The following is a 27,221-nucleotide window of genomic DNA, read 5'->3' as shown; positions in this document are numbered from 1 at the left end:
CCAGAAAAAGAATTAGAATGTGTGCATGTCTTTTGGAACAATATCTTTTGAGTTGTACAAGAGTAGGGAAATTTGGTAAGGGAACAAGCTTAAAGGCTTTGTGTCTGAATGCACAAAGCATTTGGAACAAAATGAATGAGTTAACAGTGCATATAGAGACGAAGGCGTATGATTTGATGGCGATTACTGAGACATGGTTACAAGGAGACTCGATCTGAGAATTGAATATCCAAGGGGGCTGAATATTCCAGGAGGATAGAGAGAAAGGAGAAGGTGGTAGTGTATCTTTACGAATGAAGGAAGGCATCAGTTCTGTAGTGAGAAATGATATAAGCACGGGAGATCAAGATGTTAGAATCAGTCTGGATAGAAATAAGAAACAGCAAGGAAAAGAAATCCCTGTGCGGAGTAATCTATAGTTCCCCAAACAGTAGTTCTGCAGGTTCATGACTGATCCATCAGAATATCACTCCTCATCCAATTAATGATGTAAGAAAGCCCTGAATTACAAGAGGGTTTCAGTGTAACGGGCTACTACGCTGGAGGATTGAAATTTAAACCCGTATTTAACTGACAGATTCTAAGTTTGCATGTCACTCATCATCTCATTTTGAGTTTTGATGAAGGACACATTCCTAAAACATGAATATTCTCTTAAAAGATAGAGACTGACCTCCTTGCTTCCAGTGAATTGTGATATCCACTCCATGGTCTTGTCTATCCCTACCTCTGTAACCTCCCCTAGCCTGTCAGCCCTCTGGGATCTCTACATTCCTCCAGTTCTGGCCTCTTCTGTCTTTCTGATTGTCATCAGTCTCCCACTGGTGAGCGTACCTTCAGGTGTCTGGGGTTTAAGCTCTACTCCTCATGACCCTCACATCTCAAATCGTTTCTTTATGTGACCTGGTGTCAGTATTTGTTCAACCATTCCCAAACCAGAGCTTTGGGATGTTTTATTATAGTCAAGGTGCTATATAAATGTAGATTGTTGCTCCACGTATTTTAAACTTTGTATTTCCAAAGCTTTTGTTGAAAGTGGGAATTGTCCCTTTCCTGAGCCTGTCGTCTTAATTCTTTGTACCAGATACCTGCTGGGTCTGCTTTGTCACAGATTTGAATTGTTGCCTTGGTTTGCAGGGGCCTGTGATGTTCAGCTAACATCGGGCACTCACATTCTGTGCTTTAATTCTATCTACGTGTTCATCTTGCAGATACATCAGGAGCCCAAGACAGAAGCAGAATGTTTGAGCAACATTAAAGAGTTTTTGAAAGGCTGTGGTGTGCTTCGTGTGGAGGTGAGTGTGTGAAGTGTTTATTATGTGCCAAACTGGTAAAGGAGAAACCTGTTTACTTTCTGAGCACACAAGAGATAGAGTCAAGAAGTAGTAGAGGTGGCTACAATTACAACATTTAAAATACAGTTGGACAGGTACATGGATTGGAAAGATTTGGAAGAAAATGGGTCTGGTTTGGTTTTGGAAATCTGGTCGGCGTGGGTGAGTTGGGCCGAAGGGCCTGTTTCTGTGCAGTATATCTCTCTGACTCTCACTGTGAGCAGGTGAGCGGGGGGGTGGTGAATTTGGGGAGGGTATAGCGCAGGAGCAGAGGAGAGAGGGCGGGGGGGGAGTAAGGTGGAACTTCTACATCCATCCATATAGCCACTTTGTTCCTTGAGTTTTTCACCCTAATGGCTCTGTCTCAGATTTTGCTTGATAAGTTCCTGAAGATCTTGGGGTGTTTTATTTTGCTGAAGGTGCCATATAAACACAAGTTGTTTATGTATTCATGGTTATATTTTTTTTCTGATGCAGGTTAAACTTGACTGTGTGAGACGAGCTGAAAGGTTTATATTGTCTGTCATTTTGTGGGTGAATGTGACAAGTGGTGTTCCTCAGGGATCAGTGCTGGGACCTTTGCTGTTTGTAACATGTATAAATGATTTTGAGGAAAATGTAACTGGATTGATTAGTAAGTTTGCGGATGACACAAAGGCTGGTGGATTTGCGGATAGCGATGAGGAACACCAGAGGATACAGCAGGATATAGATCAGTTGGAGATTTGGGTGGATAGATGGCAGATAGAGTTTAATCTGGACAAATGTGAGGTAATGCATTTTGGAAGGTCTAATACAGATAGGAAATATACAGTAAATGGTAGAACCCTTAAGAGTATTGATAGGCAAAGGAATCTGAGTGTACAGGTACACAGGTCACTGAAAGTGGCAATGCAGGTGGAGAAGGTAGTCAAGAAGGCATACGGCATGCTTGCCTTCATCGGCCAGGGTATTGGGTTTAAAAATTGGCAAGTCATGTTGCAGCTTTATAGAACCTTAGTTAGGCCGCACTTGGAATATAGTGTTCAATTCTGGTCACCACACCACCAGAAGGATGTGGAGACTTTGGAGAGGGGACAGAAAAGATTTACCAGGATGTTGCCTGGTATGGAGAGCATTAGTTATGAAGGCAGGTTGGAAAAACTTGGTTTGTTCTCACTGGAGTGATGGAGGTTGAGGTGTGACCTGTCTATAAGATTATGAGAGGCATGGACAGAGTGGATAGTCAGAAGCTTTTTCCCAGGGTGGAAGAGTCAATGATTAGGGGACACAGGTTTGAGGTACGAGGGGCAAGGTTTAAAAGAGATGTACGAGGCAGAGAATAGTGGGTGCCTGGAATTCGTTGCCGGGGGAGGTAGTGGAAGTGGATACGGTAGTGAATTTTCAGGGTGTCTTGACATTCATGAAAAGGATGGGAATAGAAAGATATGGTCTCCGGAAGGGTAGGGGGTTTTAGTTAAGTCGGGCAGCATGGTTGGTGCAGGCTGGAGGGCCAAAGGGCCTGTTCCTGTGATATTATTTTCTTTGTTCTTTGAATGTCACTAAATGACATAAAGTTTGCACCACTTGGAGTTTGCACATTCTCCTCATGTCTGCGTGGGTTTCCTCCAGGTGCTCCAGTTTCCTCCCACAGTCCAAAGATGTGCAGTTAGTTGATTGACCATGCTAAATTGCCCCTTAGTTCAGGGGAACCAGCAGGGTAAATACTTGGGGTTTCAGGGATAGGAGCTGGGTGGGATTGTGGTCGGTGCAGACTCGATGGGTGAATGGCCTCCTGCTGCACTGTAGGGTTTCTATGATAAATCACAGCATTCCCAGTCCTCCAATACAACACCTCTGATTTCACAGACTTTGAAATGTAACTGTTATTTTTAAGGAAACAGACCGCCTTCAAAACACTTTTGTTCAATTATTCTGATATGTTATTTGTAATGTGAGTGGGCATGTGTACTCTGAAACAACAATCACTCACATTTAACATAGAGACACCTCAAGCTGCTTTACACAGAAGTAATTGGACCAGAATAGGCAGCAAACAAAACAAGGACATTTCAAGAGGAGATTTCCAATACTTTGAATTAGTAAGTTTATTCATTAGTCTCAAGTAGGCTTACATTAACACTGCAATGAAGTTACTGTGAAAATCTCCTGGTAGCCACACCCTGGTGCCTTATTGGGTACAATGAGGGAGAATTTAGCATGGCTAATGCACCTAACCAGCACACTTTTTGGACTGTGGGAGGAAACCGGATCACCCGCAGGAAACCCACGCAGATGGGGAGAACATGCAGACTCCGCACAGTCACCCAAGTGGGAATTGAACCTGGGTCTCTGGTGCTGTGAGACAACAGTGCTAACCACTGTGCCACTGTGCTGCCCTCTCAAATTACCTTAAAGGAGGAACAGTAGAGAACTTTTGTGAGAGATCTAGGCTGCTGACTTATTTGAATTGTTTTGACAATGCGGAGATAATGAAGAAGTTGTACATCATTTAATGGTTAGATGGTTATTTAATATTTAGCTTCCCAGTTGAGTTGTGCCAGTTACTTTTATTGGTCAATCATTTACAATTAGATTGTTGTGCTGAATCATTGGAATAAACACTTTTTTTGTTGAGATTGTGAAAGGAAAGGATCTTCTGATGATTGATGAAAGGCTGTCTTAGATTCAACGATGAGCATCCACAACCTTCTCAGACAGAGAATTTCAAATATACACAATCTTTTCAGTGAAGAGATTTCTTCTCATCTCAGTCCTAAATAATTGGCTCCTTATCCTGAGACTGTGCCCCCATGTTCTAGATTCCCCAACCAGCAGAAACTACCTCTGTAACTACTCTTTGAAGCCCTTTAAGAATCCTGAGTGGTTCAGTGAGATCACCTCTCATTGTTCTCACCTTTAGAGAATATTCAGCCACTTTGCTCAGTCTCTCCTCATAGGACAGCCCTCTTATCCCAGAGACCTAATTGGAGAACCTTTACTGTACTGCCTCAAATGCAAGTATATCCTTCCTTAAATATGGAGACCAAAACTGCATACGATATTCGTAATTGTGGCAAGATTATCAGATTGTCCTGCTTCCTCTTCAGTCGATTGATATGGGTTTGGTGGAGTGTGATTTAATGTCACACTGCATGCAGGTGTAGCAGGCGGTAAAGAAGACAAATGGTATGTTGGCCTTCATTGTGAGAGGTTTTGAGTACAGGAGCAGGGATGTGTTGTTGCAATTGTACAGGGCCTTGGTGAGGCCACATCGAGGATATTGTGTGCAGTTTTGGTGTCCATTTCTGAGGAAGGGTGTTTTTGCTCTCGAGGGAGTGCAGTGAAGGTTTACCAGGCTGATTCCGGGGATGGCGGGACTGATGTATGAGGAGAGATTGACTAGGTTAGGACTGTTTTCACTGGAGCTCAGATGAATGGAGGTGGGTGGCAGGGGGGTGGGTGGAGGGAGCTGCATGGGCACCTCACAGAGACTTACAAAATTCTAACAGGACTAGAGGGTAGATGCAGGGAGGATGTTCCCGATGGTGGGGGGAATCCAGAACCAGGGATCACAGTCTGAGGATTCAGGATAGACTCTTTAGGACGGAGGTGAGGAGACATTTCTTCATCCAAAGAGTGTGAGCCTGTGGAATTCATTACCACAGAAAGTAGTTAATGCCAAAACATTGAATGTATTCAAGAGGCGGCTGGATATAGCACTTGGGGCGAATGGGATCAAAGGTTATGGAGAAAAAGCAGGATTAGGCTATTGAGTTGGATGATCAGCCGTGATTGTGCTAAATAGCAGAGCAGGCTCAAAGGGCCAAATGGCCTCCTCCTGCTCCTAGCTTCTTTGTTTCTATGTTTAACGTAGATTGGTTTAGACAGTGATGTGTAAAGTCACAGCTTTATCTAGCAAACTATCAGAATTTTACTCCGCTACTTATTGTTAATGATGGAGTTGTGCTGCAATAGAGTGCATGCTTTCAAGTTGCTTTTCAAGAACAGTTGTCCTTTATTGGGCAAGTATTGGAACTACAATCCAAGAGTATATAAAAAGGTCTTCATTACTGCATGTTGGGGGTGAATGCGAAGAGTCTGTGTCTTTATTCTGCAAATTTGGCAATCTGTTTTAAGATGCAAGCTGGCTTCAGACTCATTCTTTCCTCAACATACGGGTATTCGATTTCACATTCATTCTCAGTGTCTTTCATATCTCCCCATTTAACAACTGATTGTTGTTATTCAGCGAATGTTTGTTTCTGGAATTCTCGTTGACACACAGGATCCAGGCAGTCACCTGTCCTAAAATCCCTGTCCCAGACACCTTCCATGGCAGGCTGGGCCTACACCGCCTCCTAATCACTGCTGACCACACCCATTCACCCACGCACTCCTTATTTCTTGGACAGAATAATCTTTTAGAAACATCCAAGGCACAACTATTAGTCCTAGTGTGTAAAACTCTATCTTATTTGCCTTTGTGAGAGTCAGGAATTCCCTTAAACCTCTCTGGTTCTGGCTATACCTTGCTCTTTAACCACGCTTAGAATCACTCTTTCTGGTCTCACCTGCTTTGGCTCAGTGTCAGTTATGGCCTGATGATGCTCCTGTGAAATACTTTGGCACACTTTCCTACTTAAAGGTGAAATATAAATTTGAGTAGCTGTTTATCCAATTGAATTTTTCCTGGGCTGAAGTTACTTTCACAGTGTAAAATGTATCCTGCACATTGGTGCTATCAACTGAGGAAATTTCTCAGTTAAATGTGCTTAGTGATCAGCTGACTAACCTGTCATTGATCTGTCGCGAATGAGAACAAAGATCCTTTTATTCAGAAGTATTTGTTTATGAAAGATTGACACATTTAAATATCCAGAGGTAAATTTTCATTGCAACAAAGACCATGAAAAGCTGAGTAAAAGTAGCTTCCACTGCTTCTGTGCTTTGGTTGGCTCAGTTATACTACGATCATACAAACCAGGAGCAGGTGTAGGCCATTCTGTCACTCAGTATGGTTATGGCTGAACTGATTGGAATTGATAAACACAGTATCCAAAATGGCAGCAGTACAGAGCTATGACAACTTTAGGAACAGGGGCCATTCAGCTCCTTAAGCTTGCTCTGTCATTCAATTAGATTGGACTTCAACTCCACTTACCTATCTGTTCTCCATGTACCCTTGGTCCGCTTACTCAACAATATATCAATCTCAACCTTGAAAGCTCCAATGCTTCCCAGCATGTTCAGGAAACAGTTCCAGATTTCCACTCCCTTTGTGTGAGGAAGTACTTCCTAATATCACCCTTGAATGGCCTGGTTCTAATTTAAAGCTTCTGCCCCCTTGTTCTGGTCACCTTCTTTAAGGAGGGATCATCTTGCATTAGAAACAGTTCAAAAAAGGTTCACAAGGTTCAAGAAGAAAAATTGAGCAGGTTGGACTGATATTCATTGGCGTTTAGGAGAATGAGAGGCGGTCTCATTGAAATGTGTAACATTCAGACAGGACTTGACAGAATAGATACTGAGAGAATGGTTCCCCTACTAGGGACATAATGAAAAAGGAGTCTCCCATTTATGACTGAGATGGGAAAGAGTTTCTTCTCTCAGCGTTGTTACTCTTTGGGGGGCTCTTCCACAGAGTGGAAGGGATAGAGGGAGGTGGCAGGCAGTAAACTGGAGAAAAGATCAGTAATTTCACTTCTGAAAAATCTGGCTTTAATCTTTCGATTATGTGTCCTATCCCTCGGTCCCCAAACAGTGGAAATAATTTATCTCTACCTACCTTGCCTGTTCCCCTTAATATTTTGGAAACTGATCAAATCATCCTTAAATGTCTAAATTCCATAGTTTATGTAATCTCTCCTCATAAATTAACCCTCGGAGTCCATGGATTATTCTGGTGAATCTCCACTGTACCCATTCCAAGGCCAGTATATCCTTCCTCAGGTGTGCTGATCAGACCTGTTCACAGTGACTCCAGGTGCACTCCAACCAGGATTTTGTTCATTCAAACATGACTTCTGCCCCATTGTATTCTAGTTCTCTCGATTGAAAGGCCGGCTGTCCGTGAACCTTTCTGATTTTTTTTGTATCTGTTCCTGATGTTTTAAGGACATATCTAAGCATCTTTGGACTGCCAGTAATTCTATATTTTCACTATTTGGAACCTGTTCTTTCATTTTTATGTCCAAAGTGGATCAGCACACAAATTAAATTGAAATGAATTTGCCACTGTTCTATTCCTTAAGTCCATCAGCATTGCTTTGTAATTTTATGCTTCCATCTGCACTGTTTACAGCCTATCGTTGTCTCAGTGAGTTTGGATGTGTGATTTTCTAGCCAATCACCTAAGTTACTAATAAATATGGTGGATAGCTGAGGCCCCAACACAAATCCTTATAGGACACCATGAGTCACATCCTGCCAATAATTTTCTCTGTGCATTATCCCTACTCTGTTTCCCATCACTCAACCAGTTTCCTAACCAGATCAATAATTTACCTTCTAGTCCTCTTTAAATCCTGCTGTAGTATCTTTGATGTCCATCCAGGGTGGGTCTGGGTCTTGGTTTAATTTGTCACCTGAAATATGGGACGTGCAGATTAAGGGGAAAGAAAGGAACACTACTGACCAGGTGATTGCCTGAGGAGTTTACAGTGGTAGGGGAAGGTCTGAAAGGACAGTGAACATTTATTCAATTGTCACTTTCAAAAGGAAAACATTGCAAGGCAATGGAGAAAGAGCAAGTGGATGGGATAAATTCACTCATTCAAAGAGCTGGTACATGTGTGATGGGCTGAATGGCCATCTGCTGTGCTGTATATTTCTAGGATTCCGACATTGGGCACTTAGCCACACTGTCAGATAAAATGAGCAGGACTCCAGGAAGATTGGTTTGATAGGCCAATGATTTCTTCCAGATGGAGATTTATGCTTCTTGCTAAAATTAACATCAGAACCCAGAGTAAATCGAGTAAGATTAGGTCAGCATCAGGCACCTTGTGATCAGTTGCACCTTCACAAATAGAGCGCTGTGAAGGATTGTAACCCAGCCATTGCTTAGAGTAATTGAATGATCTTAGATTCCTTTCTAACTTTGTCATTGTTCCAGGAAGCTGTTCTTGCCCAGGTAGAAAAAAATAAGCAGCTGGGGCTCTGCTAATCTTTCCTGTGTTGCTGTTGTGGACACAAGGCAAGTCTGTCCAATCTTTCCTCATAAGACAACCCACCCATTCCTTATATTAGTCCAATGCATTTACATCCTTCCTTAAATGAGGAGACCGTATTACCCATAGTACTCCAGATGTGGCCTCACTAATGCTCTGTACAACTGGAACATAACCCCCTACTTTTGTATTCCGTTCCCCTTACAATAAACAGTGACATCCTATTAGCTTTCCTAATTATTTTCAATAGCAACATTTAAAAAGCATTTGGATAAGTACATGGATGGGAAAGGATTAGAGGGTTATGGGCCAAACGTGGGAAATTGGGATTAGCTGGGAGAACACCATGGTCGGTGTAGACCTGTTTCCGTTTGGTTTTGGTCTATGATGCTACGTTTACTTTCTGTACCTGAGTTCTAACTTTTTGTGATCCATGCACGAGGACACCCAGATTCCATTAATTTGCTGATTTAATTATTACTATGGGTTAATATGTTTCACATTGCTGTGCAGAACAAAGGAGAAGGTGTGCTAGGTCATGTGTGGTCTTCAGGTGAAGTGAGGTCAGAGTGTGAAGGATAATTGGACCATGGGAGATGGACTTAATTTCAGCCCCTTTTTAAGAAGTCAGATATTCAGGACTAGTTTTTGTACTTTTCATGCTTGTATAGCAAAACCTCAAATAGGAAGATGAGGAGTTGTGTCATTTGGACTATAGAAGGCTATACATTGCAAAACCAAGTTTACTTGAGACATTTTCACTCACAAAAACAGAAAAAATAGGAGCAATTCAATCCTTTGTGCCTGCTCTGCTGTTCAACATTATTATTGCTGATTCTCTATCTGAATGCCATACTTCCTCACTCTCCCCATACCCCTCGATACCTTTAGAATCTAGAAACCTATCTGTTTCCTTCCTAAGTATATTCAGGGATTTGGCCTCCACAGCTTTCTGTTGTAGAGAATTCCACAGGCTCATCACCTTCTGAATAAAGACATTTCTCCTCATCTCAGCGCCTACCCCACATCCTGAAACTGTGGCCCCTTGATCTAGACACCCCTCCGTCAGATGGAACAAAGTACCTGCATCCAGTCTATCCAGCCCTGACATGTCATCAACAAACTTGGAAATACCACTTTTGGTTCCCTGATCCAAATCACTGAAGTTTATTGTGAATAGCTGGGGCCCAACCACTGATCTGTGGGAACCCCAAGCCACCACCTGCCCCTTTGAAAAGGATCCATTTATTCCTACTCTCTGTTTCCTGTTTGCTAACCAAATCTCAATTCATGCCAATATATTATCTCCAATTCCATGTATTTTAATTTTGATTCTAATCTTTGGTGCGGTGCTTTATCAAAGGCTTTCTGAAAATCCAAATGCACCACTTCCACTGGTCCTCCCTTATCTATCCTACTAGTTATGCCCTCAAGAAAACATCAGTTGGTTTGTTAAATATAATTTCTCTTACATAAATCCATGTTGACTTTGTTTAATTCTATTGATTTTTCTAAGTGTCCTGTTATCATATCCTTTATAATAGACTCCAGCATTTTCCCTACTCCTGGAGTTAGGGTAACTGGTCTGTAACTCTCTGTTTTCATAGTATCCTACAGTGCAGAAGGAGTTTATCAGCCTATCGAATCTGCACTGATTCTCGAATAGAGCCCAGAATCTTTTCCATAACCCACATATTTACCTTGCTAATCCACGTAATCCCATAGTAGCACAGTGGTTAGCATTGCCCTAGCTTCAATTCCCAGCTTGGGTCACTGTCTGTGTGGAGTCTGCGCATTCTCCCTGTGTCTGCATGGGTTTCCTCCTGGTGCTCTGGTTTCCTCCCACAGTCTGAACAGGCGCTGGACTGTGGTGACTCGGGGATTTTCACAGTAACTTCATTGCAGTGTTAACGTAAGCCTATTTGTGACAGTAATAAATAAACTAAGCTGAAACCTGCACATCTTTGGACTATGGGAGGAAACCCACGCAGACACAGGAAGAACGTGCAAACTCCACACACACGCACCCACACTGCTGAGATCGAATCTAGGTCGCTGGCACTGTGAGGCAGTGGTGTCAACCACTGTGCTAGCGTGCTGCCCTCCCTCCATTTTTAAATAGCAGGGTTGCCATTTCCAATCTGCTGGGACTGACAAATCCATTATTTCTGTGACCACTCCCGTTAGCGCCCTGAGATGTAGATTGTCAGATTTGGGGCGTTTATCAGCTTTCAGCCCCAGTCATTTCTCCAACGCAATTTTTCTAGTAACACTAATTCCCTTCAATCCCTCCCTCTCGCTAGACTATTGATTCCCTAACATTTCTGGGAAGTTATTTGTGCCTTCCTTTGTGAAGACAGTTGTTTAATTGCTCTGCTATTTTCTTGTTCTCTATTATAAATTCTTCCATTTTAGACTGCAGGGGACTTACCTTTGCCTTCACTTTTTTTTATACACTTGCAGAAACTTTTATGTCACTTGCAAGTTTATTCTCATAGTCTATTTTGCCCCTCATTATCAATCTCATTGTCCTCCTTTGCTAAATTTTGAACTGCTCCCAATCCCAGGTTTGCTACTTTTTTACGTAACTTTGTCAGATAACTCTTTGGATTTATACTATCTTCAGTTTATTTTCTAAACCTTGGTTGGGCCACTTTTCTGGTTTTGCCTGTGCATAGAAAGGAATGTATGTTTATTATGGACATCAGGCTGTATATTGGAAAAGTTGATTTTGATGTGTTGCATTGCTGTGACAACAGAGCATGGACAGACTTGTTTTCACCGTGCCTCATTTGGTTGTATTGTTGAGAACTTGCTGGAATGTTCTACTCATTTGTGTGAGAAGAGCCTTGCCTCGTTTTCAAATCAGTTCAAAATGGTTTGACCCGATTTACATTGTTGTGTTTACCAACTCATCTAATGGTTAAAGCCATTACTCTTTAATAATTAAACAGTCTGTAAACATTGACCATGGGCCAGGAACTTGGGAGTTCTTAGCAATGTAATATAAAACAACAAGGTCTGTAACTCACTTTGATTTTATAAACCCAAGCAAATTGATCAACAGTCAATTCTAAAATTCTTTCTTCTTTTCAGAAATACATCTACATCTGTAAGTCACACAAAATCTCTTGTTCAGTAATGCAGTACAACCTAAATTGTTGCTTTAACAACACTGGCTTCAGGCTGTACATGTTGCACCTGGTTGGAAAGTTTTAATTCAGCTCAGCATTTCTTTCTAATTTTAGTAGGATGTGTTAGTTCATGTGCTGCAAGCTCTGTGTCTTGGCAACATGTGTGGTGAGTCAGCCCAGGCTTCTCTCTCTTTGATGTATCATGGAAGATGAAGGATGGAATTTTTCAAAAATGAATGGCAACGTGTCAGGTTTTGACTGAAAACCGGCATGTTTCCTTCCAGAAACACAGCCAGGTTTTCAGCCCGGGTTTTCTAACATTCTGTCAAAAAAAAATCAGTGGATTAATGTGGCCTTGCACCATCATTCTAGCAGGGCGAGGCCTGCTAGAGCTGGCAAGGCTGGCTCCACAGAGTTCAAAATGCCACCTTTAAAGGGTAAAAATAATAGATTACCCCCCAAGGCCATAGAGAACCTCCTCCCACAAAGCATTGGGGCAATTCACAGAAGTATCAGGGCACTCTCGCCCCCATTCAGACTGTTGTTGGCGCACACAGCTCTCCAAGCCCCCATGCAGACACAACGGGAACCCCCTTACTTGGAGGAGGGTAAACATGTCACCGGCATTGCCCTGGACCCCTGGTGTCTCCAGGCAGTTTGCACCCCTGGCATGGTCACCTTGACTAGTGCTCATTATTGGAAAGCCTTTAGTGATTTGCACAGGTGTGACGTCGTGCCGTGGGGAGGGAGTGCTCCGCAGGGCCCAACATTATAGTGTAAATTATATTTAAATTAATTTAAATTCATACAAATTAATTTTGCATCCATTCTGGGCATGAACCTGATTATGTTGCCGGCATGGAACAGAGAAGATCTAAAACCGAGACTTTGCTGGCACAGATCCATTCTGGCCCACTCGTGAGATTTTGCATCCATGACGTGATTTGTACCCACAATGAACAGATCTACTAAATCTTACCCAATATCTGTGTTGCCTAAAAACCTGGAAACAGATTCTCAATGCTATCTCCTATGAGCAATGTAGACCCTAGCTGGGAGCAAAGATTAAAACAGTGGAAAAAGTGGACAGTTGTGTCAGTGAGAATCCAAGGAGCAAATTTTACATTTGTCCGATTTTGTCCAAATCCACCACACAGTAAGTATTTGTACTTCTGTGCTTTACCGATTTATATTTCACTGCAGGAAGAGTCAGCAGACTCTGTTTTGCTCGCCAAGGATGCTGCCTGACCTGCTGAGTTTATCCAGCATTTTCTATTTTTATTATGTATGCTTTAACGGAATTGTGCTGAATAGCTCACTGGAAGCTTCTTTTTTTTCTTCTTTTTTCTTTTTTCACTTATTCCTCTAATCTAAGGGGGTGAGGAAATATCAGGCAAGATCTTTCTTTTTTATCTAGAGGGAATGGCAGTGAAAGCAGTGCAATGTTCCTCCTGCAGGATGTTTGAGGTGAGGGATGCCATCAGTGTCCCTGCTGATTTCACTGTGGGAAGTGCACCCACCTCCAGCTCCTCAAAAACCACGTTAAGGAACTGGAGCTGGAGCTGGGTGAACTTCGGATCATTCGGGAGGCAGCGGTGATCATAGATAAAAGCTTCAGGGATTTGGAGACTCTGAAAAATGAAAATAGATGGGTGACAGTGAGAGGGGCTGGGAGGAAGCAGTCAGTGCGGGGATCCCCTGTGGTCATTCCCCTCAGCAACAAGTATTCTGTGTTGGATGCTGTTGAGGGGGACAACCTACCAGTAGTAAACCAGGGTGACCAGACTTCAAGCACTGAGTCCATCCCTGTGCCTCAGAAGGGAAGGGAGGGGAGCAATAGTAACTGGGGACACGATGGTTAGAGGGACAGATAGGAGGTTTTGCAGCAGCAGAAGAGACTCATGGATGGTATGTTGCCTCTTGGTATGGTGCAAGAGTCCGTAACGTCTCAGACCATGTTTTCAAGATCCTTAAGAAGGAGGAGGATCAGTCGCAGGTCGTGGTGCACACTGGTACCAATGATGTAGGTTGAAGGAGGGATGGGGATTTAAAACAGGAATTTAGGGAGCGAGGATGGAAGCTGAGAGCCAGGACAAAGCATGATGTCATCTCTGGTTTGTTGCCAGTGCCACGTGCTAGTGAGTTGAGGAACGGTGAGAGAGAGTGCAGATTAACATGTGGCTGCAGGGATGGTGTAGGAGAGAGGGTTTCAGTTACTTGGATAATGGAGCGCATTCTGGAGAAGGTGAGACCTGTACAAACAGGACGGTTTGCACCTGAACCAGAGGGGCACCAATATCCTGGGAGGGAAATTTGCTATGGCTCTTCGGGGGTTAAATTAATTTGTCAGGGGGATGGGAAAATGAGATGTAGTCCAAAAGCCAGTGTTGAGGGTCGCGAGGTACTGAGGAAGGTACCAAGGTCGCAGGAGTGTACAGGCAGACAGGATGGTGGGTTGAAGTGTATCTACTTCAATGCAAGGAGCATCAGGAATAAGGTAGGTGAACTTGGAGCGTGGATTGGTACTTGGGACTATGATGTTGTGGCCATTACGGAGACATGGTTAGAACAGGGACAGGAATGGTTGTTGGCAATTCCGGGGTATAGATGTTTCAGGAAGAGTAGGGAAGGCAGTAAAAGAGGTGGAGGAGTAACATTGTTAATCAAAGACAGTTTAACGGCTGCTGAAAGGCATTTTGAGGGCGATTTGCCTACTGCGGTGATATGGGCTAAAGTTAGAAATAGGAAAGGATCGGTCATGTTGTTAGGAGTTTTCTGTAGGCCCCCAAATAGTAATAGAGATGTGGAGGAGGAAATGGCAAAGCAGATTATGGATAGGTGTGGAGGTCACAGGGTAATTATCATGGGTGACTTTAATTTTCCAAATATTGATTGGAACCTTTATAGGTCGAATAGTTTGGATGGGACACTTTTTGTACAGTGTGTGCAGGAGAGTTTCCTGACACAGTATGTGAATAAGCCGACAAGAGATGGGGCCACACTGGACTTGGTCCTGGGGAATGAACTGGGCCAAGTGTTAGATTTGGTTGTGGGAGAGCACTTTGGAGATAGTGACCACAACTCAATGTCCTTCATTATTGCAATGGAGATGGATAGGGTCACACGACAGGGCAAGGTTTATAATTGGGGCAGGGGTAATTATGATGCAATTGGGCAAGAATTAGGGAGCATAAGATGGGAGCTGACTAAACCCCAACAATTTTTCATTCTTGGCAAAAGTGTGAGGAAAGGGGGCTTCACTCCAGGATTGATTCCATTGAAAAAATAGGGGTTTTTATATCAAAACAATCTTTATTCATAATACAATTTAAATATAATTCTAACAAAGGAAATAATTTTAATTTCTAACTTACCACTGTTCCAGTTCCAAATAAGCAATATTCCTCTAACAGACTCAAAGATCACTTTAAATATTATTAGCAATCAGAACAATATTTGCTATAGTAGGCGTAGACAGCTTTTGGGTTTTTTTTGAGAGAGAGATAAGTTTCAGAGTAGCTTGCAGAAGCCTTTGTCTTCAAACAATTTCCAGCTAAACTCCAACTCTAAGCTTCAAAAACTTCTTTTTCTCTGCTACAGACGCAGCTCTGCATATTATCACATTATCACATCACCCTGTAAATCAAGTTCCCAGGGAATCTTTAGTCTAAACAAAAGTCGATTAACCCTATCAAAGTAACAAATTCCTGGCCAAATCGAGTAATTTACTTGCTTTTACAACCCTTGAGTTAAATGTTTTTCCAGACACATTGCCTGTAGAATAAAGCTGAAACATTATACAGAAACATAAAAATACCAACATATGTATAGAGAGCAACTGTCTACATGGTCACATATGTGACTTGATTTTGAATGACTCTAAGGTGAATTTCTCAGATGCAACGTTGCATTTTGACGACACAAATGATAATTATTTGAATTATCTGTTGAATTAAGGATCATATTCCCTACGATTCAATGTGAAGATATTTGGACTGAATCTGCCAGTTATCAGTGACACATTAAAAGAATTATTACATGGTATTTACAGCAGAGGAACAGGCTTGGTCAACATTGGTGTTTATGCTCCACATGAGCCTCCTCATCCTTAATTCATCTCACTCCAGCAACATAAACCTCTCGTCCATCATTCCTTGTGTGTTTATCTAGCTTCCCCTTAAATGTATCTTCGCTTGCAGTTTAGCCACGTGTGAGTGAATGCCACGTTCACACCACAGTCTGGGTATAGAGGATCAGCCAAGGTAACACTCACTTACCTTGAAGCCAGGATGGTTTGTAATCATGTGCCAGTCAAGAGACTTGAGTAGGTGATCCAAGCTGATTGTGTATTGAGGGAATACTCACTCAATGTCTGCACCATTGGTTGTTCCATCTTTTGGACGTGACGCTAAACTGATGCTTTCCTGCCTCAAGTTGAGGAACGTTGAGAGAAGTTCACCTCAGTGCCAATAATTATTCCTCAGACTACATTAGTAAAAATATCCAATCATTATTTATTTGCTGCCTGCGGGATCTTGCTGTATGCAAATTGGCTGCCACTTTTCTTACATTATAACAATGACGACTTCATTGGCTGTAAAGAACTTTGGGATGTATTGAATGGTGCTATATAAATGCACATCTTTCACTTTCAATATAATGAGCAGGTAATAATGAGTCTGGAATTTGAGTTTTTGCTAATGTCTTCAGTAAATTTATTATAGTTTGTATGCCTCAAACAAAGCCTCTGCATCCTGACACATTTTGAAATCAATCAACTTGGTCTGCTTTCCCAGGCAACTCATCTTCCTCACTTCATTTAGAAATTGTGTTTTTTTTACTATCACCAGGAACTACAGTGCTATCATGGTTATCATGGAAAGCTTCTAGCCCTGGAGTTATGCTTTTTAAAAATGTTTTTGGGATGTGGGTGTTGCTGGCTGGGCCAACATTTATTGCCATCTTTAAACTGAGTGTGTGAACTTGGCCATTTCAGCAGGCATTTGAGAGTCAGCCACATTGAGGTGGATCTGGAGTCACGTGATGGCAAATTTCTTGGCATTAGTGAACCAAATGGGTTTTCCCAACAACTGACTATGGTTTCATGGTCATCATTAAACTTCTGATTGGATTCAGAATTCACCATTTGCCATAGTGGGATTTGAACCTGGGTCCCCAGAGCATTACCCCCAGTCTCTGGATTATTAGTATGATGACCCTTTATAAGACCCTTGTCAGACCCCACTTGGAGTACTGTGTGCAGTTCTGGTCGCCTCACTACAGGAAGGATGTGGAAGCTATTGAGAGGGTGCAGAGGAGATTTACAAGGATGTTGCCTGGATTGGGAGGCATGCCTTATGAAGGTAGGTTGAGGGAGCTGGGTCTCTTCTCCCTGGAGAGACGAAGGTTGAGAGGCGACCTGATAGAGGTGTATAAAATGTTGAGAGGAATAGATAGGGTGGATTCTCGGAGGCTATTTCCCAGGGCTGAAATGGTCGCTACGAGAGGACACAGGTTTAAGGTGCTGGGGAGCAGGTACAGAGGAGATGTCAGGGGTAAGTTTTTCACTCAGAGGGTGGTGAGTGAGTGGAATCGGCTGCCGTCGGTGGTGGTAGAGGCGAACTCACTGGGGTCTTTTAAGAGACTTCTGGATGAGTACATGGGATTTAATGGGATTGGGAGTTACAGATAGTTCTATGGCCTGGTAGGTATGAATATGATTGGCGCAACTTGTGGGCCGAAGGGCCTGTTTGTGCTGCAGTGTTCTATGTTATATGATACTCGGCTGTTTTTATATTTTCTATGTTTAAGGTAGGGCTGCTTTAAGATGCAGTGTTTTATTACAAGAGTCAATCTGTCTAGGAAAACATGTAGCTCAAATACTGAGAATGCAGGATAATAAATGATTTTAGCTAGGAATGTGTTACTTTGTAGACTTAATGGACCTTTTGCTTATTTAGGCCCTCCTGGGATTTTCGACTTGGTGTGCAGAGTCATGTGAATTTTTGATTAGGTTGACTGATAGGCAGAGTCATGTGGTTAGTTGGGGGAGCTAAGCTTGTATGAATAAATAGTTTCATTTTCATTTTAAACTAATGGGCAGATGCTACCTGGAGCTGTTGGAAGAAAGAAGAGTCTCTCTATCTCATTTTTTCTCTCCAGAGGCTTTCTGAAAGCTCCAAGATTATTAACCTAAGTCACAAGCAAGTATGCCTGCGTTCTGCTAGCCAAAGCGAGGTTTAAGTCCATAATAGAAATATTGCTGGATTAGAACTAATAGCGACAGGTTAGCTGTTAAGAATTATATCTTGCATGTTTAAATATTGTTAGAAGTCAAGCTAATTCATTTATTATAGTTAAATGACATTGTTAAATAAAGTTTGTTTGATAAAAGCTCCCTAATGTGTCAGTAGAATCGCACCTGGAGTGAAACATCCTATCCGCACATTCTTGCCAAAGAGCAAATTGTTGGGGTCTAGTCTGGCTTCATAACATACCCTGGGGTTTCTGCTATGGTTTCGTAATACTAGTCCAGTAACCTCTATGCCACTGCCAATCAGAAAATTACATGTTTTCTATTGATCAGAATTACTGAATGGAGAATTTGCCATTAATAAGGGACAGGTTTTTTTTGCAATTGTCACAGTCTAACATTGCACAAAGTCCAGATCACACTTTTAATCGCTTAGGTTTAGAGCAGTTAGATTTTTTTTTAAGTTTATTTATTAGTATCACAGGTAAGCCTACATGAACACTGCAATGAAGTTACTGGAAAAATCCCCTAGTCACCACACTCTGGCACCTGTTCAGGTACACTGAGGGAGAATTTAGCATGGCCAATGCACCAAACCAGCATGTCTGTTGGACTGTGGGAGGAAACTGGAGCACCCGGAGGAAACCCACGCAGACATGGGAAGAAGGTGCAGACTCTGCACAGACAGTGACCCAAACCCGAATTGAGCCCGGGTCCCTGACGCTGTGAGGCAGCAGTGCTGTCCACTGTGCCACTGTGTCATCCCTACACATAGTTCCACACGTGGAAGGAGTTCAACAGTCACAGACCTGACCCAGTCTCTCTCATCACAAGTTTATTGCAGAATTTGAAATTCTCGTAAAGATCCCCTATTTGAATTTAATTGACAAAAATTGCAAGAAAAGAAAATTGCATTTTTTTGTCACATCCTTCACGACCTCAAGGTGAATACTTTCAAAGTTGTTCACTGTTGTAATGTAGGAAACACAGCAGCCAATTTATGCACAGTAGGAACCCACAAACAGCATTGCGATACTGACCAGAACACTTCAATCAGCATCACTAAGTGCTGTCCAGGACACCGGGCAGATCTCTCCTGTTCTTCTTTGAAATAGGGCCAAAGGATCTGGACAGAAGTTGCACTGAGGTTTCTATCTTCTGTGAAGCTGCTGTCTTTTGATGACATCTCACATTGTGAGGAGGTGATAGACATGATGTAAAGTCAACAAGTACTCAAAATTCCAACTTTGGGAAGGACACCTCCTGTCCGTGCTTCTCACTGACATCATGGTATATGTGGAAGGGATGGAGCCTGTATTCATGCACTATTGGGATTGATTTGAAATGTGGAATATCCTACTGTGCAGAGTATGGTAAGGACCATAATCCTTTTTAAACTAGACTGCTCTTGTTGCGATGTAAGGTGGTTGGTGAGAATACAGCAGTGGATTGTTAATAAATCCAGCTCCATTTCCAGGTTGCTCACTTCTTGCCCAATGTGTTATAAGGTAAAGCAGGTTGATCCGTTCCATGATCTAGCATATTTTAAAAATTGCAGAGTTGCGTGAAATTAGATTATAACAGCTGAAATTGTGGAGTATGCTCCGATGAGGCTGAGATTTCTGTGTGCCTCCAGATTAAATGCTTACATCAAAAATGTTACAGTTGCAGCTCACTAATGTTTTTGTGGATTTGCTTGCAACCAGAAGGATAACTCCTGTGATTTCACATTTCGTTTTTTTTTGGCTGATTTCCGACTCAGTGAAATAGGTGGAAAAGACAGGAATTCTGTGTGTTTTGATAAGCTGGAGGTGGGTGTGTACATCTCTTTATTGCCTGCTGTCAGGATTGAAAACAAGTCTTCACAGATACAGATGCATTCAGAAATACGTTGGGACTTTTCCTTTTAAATATTGAAAGACTTGTCAACTATAAATATCCTGGACTTGTAAATTTGACTTTTATTCATCGAACTGCCCCACCCCTGGAAGCTCTATGTTGTGAAGATTGAAGTAATGTGTTAACAATAAAAAGTAATGAAATCATCCTCTCTTTTGGTTTCCTGCAGACTTTTGATGCCAATGACCTTTACCAAGGACAGAACTTCAACAAGATTCTGAGTTCCCTGGTGGCTTTGAACAAAGTAACTGCAGGTAAGAGGACTCCTTCAGGAGGAGCTCGTCTCTCGGTGAATTGGGTTCACAGTTTGAAGCTGCGCTCAGCAACATTATATTCACAGCTTACTATATATGGAACTGGTGACCTTTCAACCTTCATCACGCATTTATAATAGGTGATGTGAAAACGATTGGTTAATTATGTACCCCTGATGGAGCTTTGTGCACAAAGTTTGCATCAGATTCCTGGAGTGCGCTCCCCGAGAGTGAAATCTGAGCAGGGAGCAGAATTTTATTAAATTACCCTGCATTATAAATAATAATTGCTGGTTCAGTTCATTCTTCCCCACATACTCCGAGGGTAAACATTTGTTTACCCAGCTCTCTCCCACTGTAGGCCCTTTGCCCATTAGTCCCCATGTGTTACTGGCCACGTTTAACTGATATCACTTATGGGCAACAATGTAAATGTTAAATGTACGGCTAGATACACAATCTACAATTCCACTTGACCTTCAGGATGTGCAGCAGATTTCCAGAATTCGGCTAGAATGAAACAGTTATATTTCTACAGGCCACATTCATAACCTCGCTAACCCTTCCCCCTCCATCTCATCTCTTTACTTCTCCTCCCTCTGGATAGTGTGACCATCAAGGTGAGGCGAGAGTGGCAGTGAACGTAAGGTGGGTGTCAGAGAAAGAGAGAGTTCAGAGGGTATGTAATGGTGAAGGAGTTTAGAGAGAAAATTTTATCCTTAAAACCAGTGCAAGGTGCTTTGGGTGGTTAAACGCCGCTGTTTAAAAAGGGTAGCAGACAAAAGGCAGGGAATTATAGGCTGATTAGTTTAACGTCCGTAGTTGGAAAAATGCTAGAATCCATCATCAAAAAAGAAATAGCGAGGCACCTAGAAAAGAACGGTTTGATCGAGCAGACGCAGCACGGATTCGTTAAGGGGAAGTCGTGTTTAACAAATTTATTGGATTTCCAAGAGGATGTGACTAGTGCGGTAGTCAGAGGGGAGCCGGTGGATGTGGGGTTTTTAGATTTCCAGAAGGCGTTTGAAAAGGTGCCTCACAAAAGGTTGCTGCAAAAGGTTAGGGTGCATGGAGTTGGGAGTAAGGTGTTAGCGTGGATTGAGGATTGGCTGTCTAATAGGAAGCAGAGAGTTGGAATCAATGGGTGCTGTTCTGGTTGGCAGTTGGTGACTAGTGGAGTGCTGCAGGGATCGGTGCTGGGGCCTCAACTGTTTACAATTTACATAGACAATCTGGAGGAGGGGGCTGAGTGTAGGGTAACGAAATTTGCTGATGACACGAAGATGAGTGGAAAAGCAAATTGTGTGGAAGGTGCAGAAAGTCTGCAGAGAGATCTGGATAGGCTGAGTGAGTGGGCGAGGACCTGGCAGATGGAGCAAATGTGAGGTTATCCACTTTGGTAGAAATAATAGTAGGAGGGATTATTATTTAAAGGGCGAAAAGCTGCAGCATGCTACGGCGCAGAGGGACCTGGGGGTCCTTGTGCATGAATCGCAAAAACCCAGTCTGCAGGTGCAGCAGGTGATCAAGAAGGCGAATGGAATGTTGGTCTTTATAGCGAGGGGGATAGAATATAAAAGCAGGGAGGTCTTGCTGCAACTGTACAGGGTACTAGTGAGGCCGCAGCTGGAGTACTGTGTGCAGTTTTGGTCGCCGCACTTGCGGAAGGATATATTGGCCTTGGAGGGAGTGCAGAGGAGGTTCACTTGGCTGATACCGGAGATGAGGGGGTTAGACTATGAGGAGAGATTGAATAGACTGGGTCTGTACTCGTTGGAGTTTAGAAGGCTGAGGGGGGATCTTATAGAGGCATATAAGATAATGAAGGGGATGGATAGGGTAGAGGTAGAGAGATTCTTCCCGCTTAGAAAGGACAGCAGAACTAGAGGGCACAGCCTCAAAATAAGAGGGGGGGTGCAGTTTAGATTGGAGTTGAGGAGGAACTTCTTCACTCAAAGGGAGGTGAGTCTCTGGAATTCTCTGCCCATTGATGTGGTGGAGGCTACCTCGCTGAATATATTTAAGACACGGGTAGATAGGTTTCTGACAGACAAGGGAATTAAGGGTTATGGGGAGAAAGTGGGGAAGTGGAACTGATCCACTTCAGATCAGCCATGATCTTATTGAATGGCGGGGCAGGCTCGAGGGGCTAGATGGCCTACTCCTGCTCCTATTTCTTATGTTCTTATGAATCTATTAGATATACCCCATTGCCACCAGTCTTGCTTGAGGAGTAATTTGCTTTGTACTTGTACTCTTGTGTTCATCTCAGAAGTTCAGTAACACCTTTTGCATTTACTCTGCACATGGTTTTTGGTTTGTTCAACTCCAGGACCCTGCTTTTAATTACCCTTGACCATATCTGGTTTTCCTTTTGCCTCTGTTGAATCTCCTTCAGGTGTTTGCAATGTTAAATACAGGCTGCTGTTTTTAAAGGGATCATGGCTAGGTAACAACAAGCGAATTGAAATGTGTCTGGTCCCATTTATAGTTAGATAATCAGATAGTTACATGGGTACGATGGGTATAGAGGGATATGGGCCAAACGCGGGCAATTGGGATTAGCTTAAGGGTTTTAAAAAAAAAGGCTGGCATGGACAAGTTGGGCCAAAGGGCCTGTTTCCATACTGTAAACCTCTATGACACTATTTAAATGATATCATTTATAAGCAACAATGTAAAAATTATTGGCTGTACAGTGAGATACAGAATCTATAATTCCACTTGGTGACCTTCAGGACATACAGCAGCTCCCCAGAATTTGGATGGAATGAAACAATTGTATTTCTATGGCTTGCATTCATAACCTAAGGACATCCCAAAACACCACAGCCAATAAGGTACTTGCGAACTGTAGCCAGTCGTTAGACAGCAGCACATTTGTGCATGGCAAGATGTCAAATTCTGTCCAGCAATTCTGTAGTGTGGTATGAGTTTAAAAATAAATATTGGCCAAGATGATGGAGAGAACCCTCTTTCCCTTTGAACATGCCATGGGATCTTTCTGCATCAACCTTCATTAATGTCTCGTCGAGACATGTTTGCATTCACAGTGCAGCGCTCCCTCGGCACTGACCCTCTGACAGTGCAGCGCTCCCTCGGCACTGACCCTCTGACAGTGCGGCGCTCCCTCGGCACTGACCCTCTGACAGTGCGGCACTCCCTCAGCACTGACCCTCTGACGGTGCGGCGCTCCCTCAGCACTGACCCTCTGACAGTGCGGCACTCCCTCAGCACTGACCCTCTGACAGTGCGGCGCTCCCTCAGCACCGACCCTCTGACAGTGCGGCACTCCCTCAGCACTGACCCTCTGACAGTGCGGCACTCCCTCGGCACTGACCCTCTGACAGTGCGGCATTCCCTCGGCACTGACCCTCTGACAGTGCGGCATTCCCTCGGCACTGACGCTCTGACAGTGCGGCACTCCCTCGGCACTGACCCTCTGACAGTGCGGCATTCCCTCGGCACTGACCCTCTGACAGTGCGGCATTCCCTCGGCACTGACCCTCTGACAGTGCGGCACTCCCTCGGCACTGACGCTCTGACAGTGCGGCACTCCCTCGGCACTGACCCTCTGACAGTGCGGCACTCCCTCAGCACTGACCCTCTGACAGTGCGGCGCTCCCTCAGCACCGACCCTCTGACAGTGCGGCGCTCCCTCAGCACCGACCCTCTGACAGTGCGGCGCTCCCTCAGCACTGACGCTCTGACAGTGCGGCGCTCCCTCAGCACTGACCCTCTGACAGTGCGGCGCTCCCTCAGCACTGACGCTCTGACAGTGCGGCGCTCCCTCAGCACTGACGCTCTGACAGTGCGGCGCTCCCTCAGCACTGACCCTCTGACAGTGCGGCACTCCCTCGGCACTGACGCTCTGACAGTGCGGCACTCCCTCGGCACTGACCCTCTGACAGTGCGGCACTCCCTCAGCACTGACCCTCTGACAGTGCGGCGCTCCCTCAGCACCGACCCTCTGACAGTGCGGCACTCCCTCGGCACTGACGCTCTGACAGTGCGGCACTCCCTCGGCACTGACCCTCTGACAGTGCGGCACTCCCTCGGCACTGACCCTCTGACAGTGCGGCACTCCCTCGGCACTGACCCTCTGACAGTGCGGCACTCCCTCGGCACTGACCAAGTGAAAACATTTGAGGAAAACTTGCGTGTCAAAAATCATCAGAATCAGAATGAAGTTTCCCTTCAGGTGCCACGAATGTCTGAAATGACCAACAAACACAGAAAATGCTGCAAAATCTCAGCTGGTCTTTAGCTCTGAGAAACAGTCAGCCAAACGCAAAACATTGGCTCTGTTCTGTCTGCACAGATGCTGTCAGACCTGCTGAGATTTTCCAGCATTTTCTGTTGTTGTTTCTGATTCCAGCATCCTGAGTGATTTGCCTTTGTTCTGTATGTTGAGTTTGGTGAGCTATTACTGGAATGCATTACCTGAAAAGGCATTGGAAGTAATTTTCAAAAAAGCGTTGGAAAAGGCAGGGGTTAGCACAGCTGCCTCACAGCGCCAGAGAGCTTAGTTCAGTGCCTGACTTGGGTCACTGTCTGTGTGGAGTTTGCCTGTTCTTTCTGTGAGTTTCCTCCAGGTGAACTGGTTTCCCCTCTCACTACAAAGATGTGTAAATTAGTTGGATTGGCCATGCTAAATTGCCCCTTAGTGTCCCAAGATATGTAAATTCGTGTGGGATTATAGAGTAAGACTGGGTGTGAATCAGTGCAGTCTCGATGGGCTGAGTGGCAGGAGTTCTAAGACTCTATGGATAAATACTTAAAAGGGAATAATTTGCAGGCAAAGAGCAGGGGGGGAGTGGAACTAATTGGATTGCTGTTTCAAAGAGCTGACACACACACGAATGGTCAAATAGCCGCCTCCTGTGCTGTATGATTCAATAACAAAACACACAAACTGGGAAACTGAGAACCACTTCTTGATCTAATAAGAAAAAAACATTCTGTTGCAAATCAATTCTGAGAAAATAGCAAAGTGTGATAGGCACAAATCCCTCCATGAAAAGAATTACACAAACCCAATTGAAGATGCACAAAGGTTCAGATATTAATCTGTTCAATGCTCAGATACCTCATGGGGAATTTTGCACTTGTTACCAGGAGAGAAGTGTAAAAGGTTATTGAAATCTGCAACTCTTCTCCCAAAAAGCTGCTGAAACTCCTGGGGTATCAACTGAAAATTTCAAAATTATGATCGATAGATTTTTGTTTGGTAAAGTTGTTCAGGGAAATGGACCTGTGGCTTATCTGCAGTATTAATTGTTTCACTTCTGGTGGCATGTCTTCAGTTGCCTAGGCCGTTAATTCTCAAACTCTCTCTCTAAACCACTCTCCCCTCCTTTATGTTGCTCTGAAAATCTACCTCTTTAACTGAACTTCTGATCACCTGTTCTGATATCACCTGGTGAGCTTTTGTATCAAACTTTTTGTTTGATTATCCTCTTGTGAAGTAGTGTGAAATGTTATTACTATTGCTGATATCAATAACAATCTAACTGAACAGGTTGAAGGGTCTGAATAGTCTCTACCTCTTCCTATTTTACAAATACCTGCTCCAAAAATCAGTCTGCCCGTCCCATTTGCCAGGGTTGCCAACCCTCCAGGATGGACCTTGGGGTGTCCAGTACGTAGTGTGGAGGAATCCCAGAAGAAACATCAGATCACAGACAATGTGTTCCTTCACTTGTTTATTCGCTATAGAAAACTAAAAAGTTGCTTCACTCGCAGTCAGTTTGTTATCTGATTGATGTGGGGATCCCCTGTTAGAATGGACAAGATGTGGGTATGCCAGCGTTGGACTGGCGTAAACACAGTAAAAAGTCTGACAACACCAGGTTTTAGTCCAACCGATTTATTTGATAATAGACTCACAAGCTTTCGAGGTTTCCCTCTTCAGACTTTTTACTGTGTTTACGCCAGTCCAACGCCGGCATACCCACATCATGACTACTATCAACACCGCAAACTGCCGGATCCAAGTGGAGAGGATCTCCAAGAAGATTGCGCATATCGACACAGACATCAAGTTTTCAGTAATCTCTAAACTGTCTGTGCTTTATATGCTCTGTCTGAGGCCAGAACTCTCCATTCACCTGACGAAGAGGGAAACCTCGAAAGCTTGTGAGTCTATTATCAAATAAATCAGTTGGACTAAAACCTGGCGTTGTCAGACTTTTTAGAATGGACAAGACCATGCAATGAAACCTCCAGAGCTGACAACCCTACCACTTTCATATTCACAAAATCCATCTCTTCATTGTCAATATTTAGGCTGAGGTCTCGGAGATCAGATGTAACACTGACAAGACACAGCATACAGCTCCCTCTACTCAGTGCCAGCATTGTGTCTTAGCCCACATTCTCAACATAGCACAACCCAATGATCCTCAATTAGATAGTTCCTGTCTCATTCACTAGACCAGCAACTTGATATGTCAAGTCAAAGGCTGAACAAGTTTATGAGCTGTTTCAGAGTGCATGCAAATAAAACCCTTAAATGCAGGGGAGAGGGAGTCAGACTCTGTGTGAAACTATTTCACATTGATTCATAAAGAAGACATCAGTGAGTGCAGATTAAAATGCAGCTTCTTCAGATTACAAATCTATCAATTAATCCGCTTCATGACATCGTTCCTCTTTACTGATTCAGACCTGGAAACAATCCAAGGAGATAAATCCAACCCAAAGTAGCTCAGGTTTTTTCTGGGAGCTAAAACAGTAAAGCAGGCAGGTTGATGCTGCATCAGATACATTGCCAGGTATGTAGCTTGTCTTCCATCTTTCCCTTTATGTTGTTCTTTTTAATACTTGCTGATGCAATACGTGCCAGTGCATTAGGGGTTAATCTGTCCAATTGTGTTGGCAATGGAAAACCTGCTCCAATAGGAAAGCTCATCAGAAAACTTAAGCACTTAATGTGACCGGGATCACACCTTCAATTTCCCAATAATGAGTTCATGGAGATGAGTAACGGTGAGCTCAGTGAGCCTGAGGCCCTTCCAGGATGGTCCCTCACTAACGGTGAGCTCAGTGAGGCCCTTCCAGGATGGTCCCTCCCTAACGGTGAGCTCAGTGAGGCCCTTCCAGGATGGTCCCTCACTAACGGTGAGCTCAGTGAGCCTGAGGCCCTTCCAGGATGGTCCCTCACTAACGGTGAGCTCAGTGAGCCTGAGGCCCTT

At 43.6% G+C, this 27,221-nt stretch overlaps 1 protein-coding gene across 3 annotated transcripts in view; it reads left to right on the top strand.

Moving 5' to 3' along the window:
* The window catches only part of LOC145349491 (rho guanine nucleotide exchange factor 7-like), a 112,102-nt gene that overhangs the window by 7,585 nt on the left and 77,296 nt on the right, over positions 1 to 27,221 (top strand). For all 3 annotated transcript variants that reach the window (XR_013888080.1, XM_080198027.1, XM_080198026.1), the window contains exons 2-3: positions 1,212 to 1,295; positions 19,941 to 20,025. Coding sequence is in view for 2 of the 3 variants with exons in the window: in XM_080198027.1 (XP_080054153.1) it covers positions 1,212 to 1,295; positions 19,941 to 20,025 (169 nt within the window). In the remaining variant the exon portion in view is untranslated. The remainder of the gene's footprint in view (positions 1 to 1,211; positions 1,296 to 19,940; positions 20,026 to 27,221) is intronic.

The sequence above is a fragment of the Carcharhinus amblyrhynchos genome, chromosome 10 (assembly GCF_965287045.1).
Source record: "Carcharhinus amblyrhynchos chromosome 10, sCarAmb.v2.hapA, whole genome shotgun sequence".
Taxonomy (NCBI): domain Eukaryota; kingdom Metazoa; phylum Chordata; class Chondrichthyes; order Carcharhiniformes; family Carcharhinidae; genus Carcharhinus; species Carcharhinus amblyrhynchos.
The sequence above is the reverse complement of the archived record's forward strand: the minus strand, read 5'-3'. Positions and strand labels throughout refer to the sequence as shown.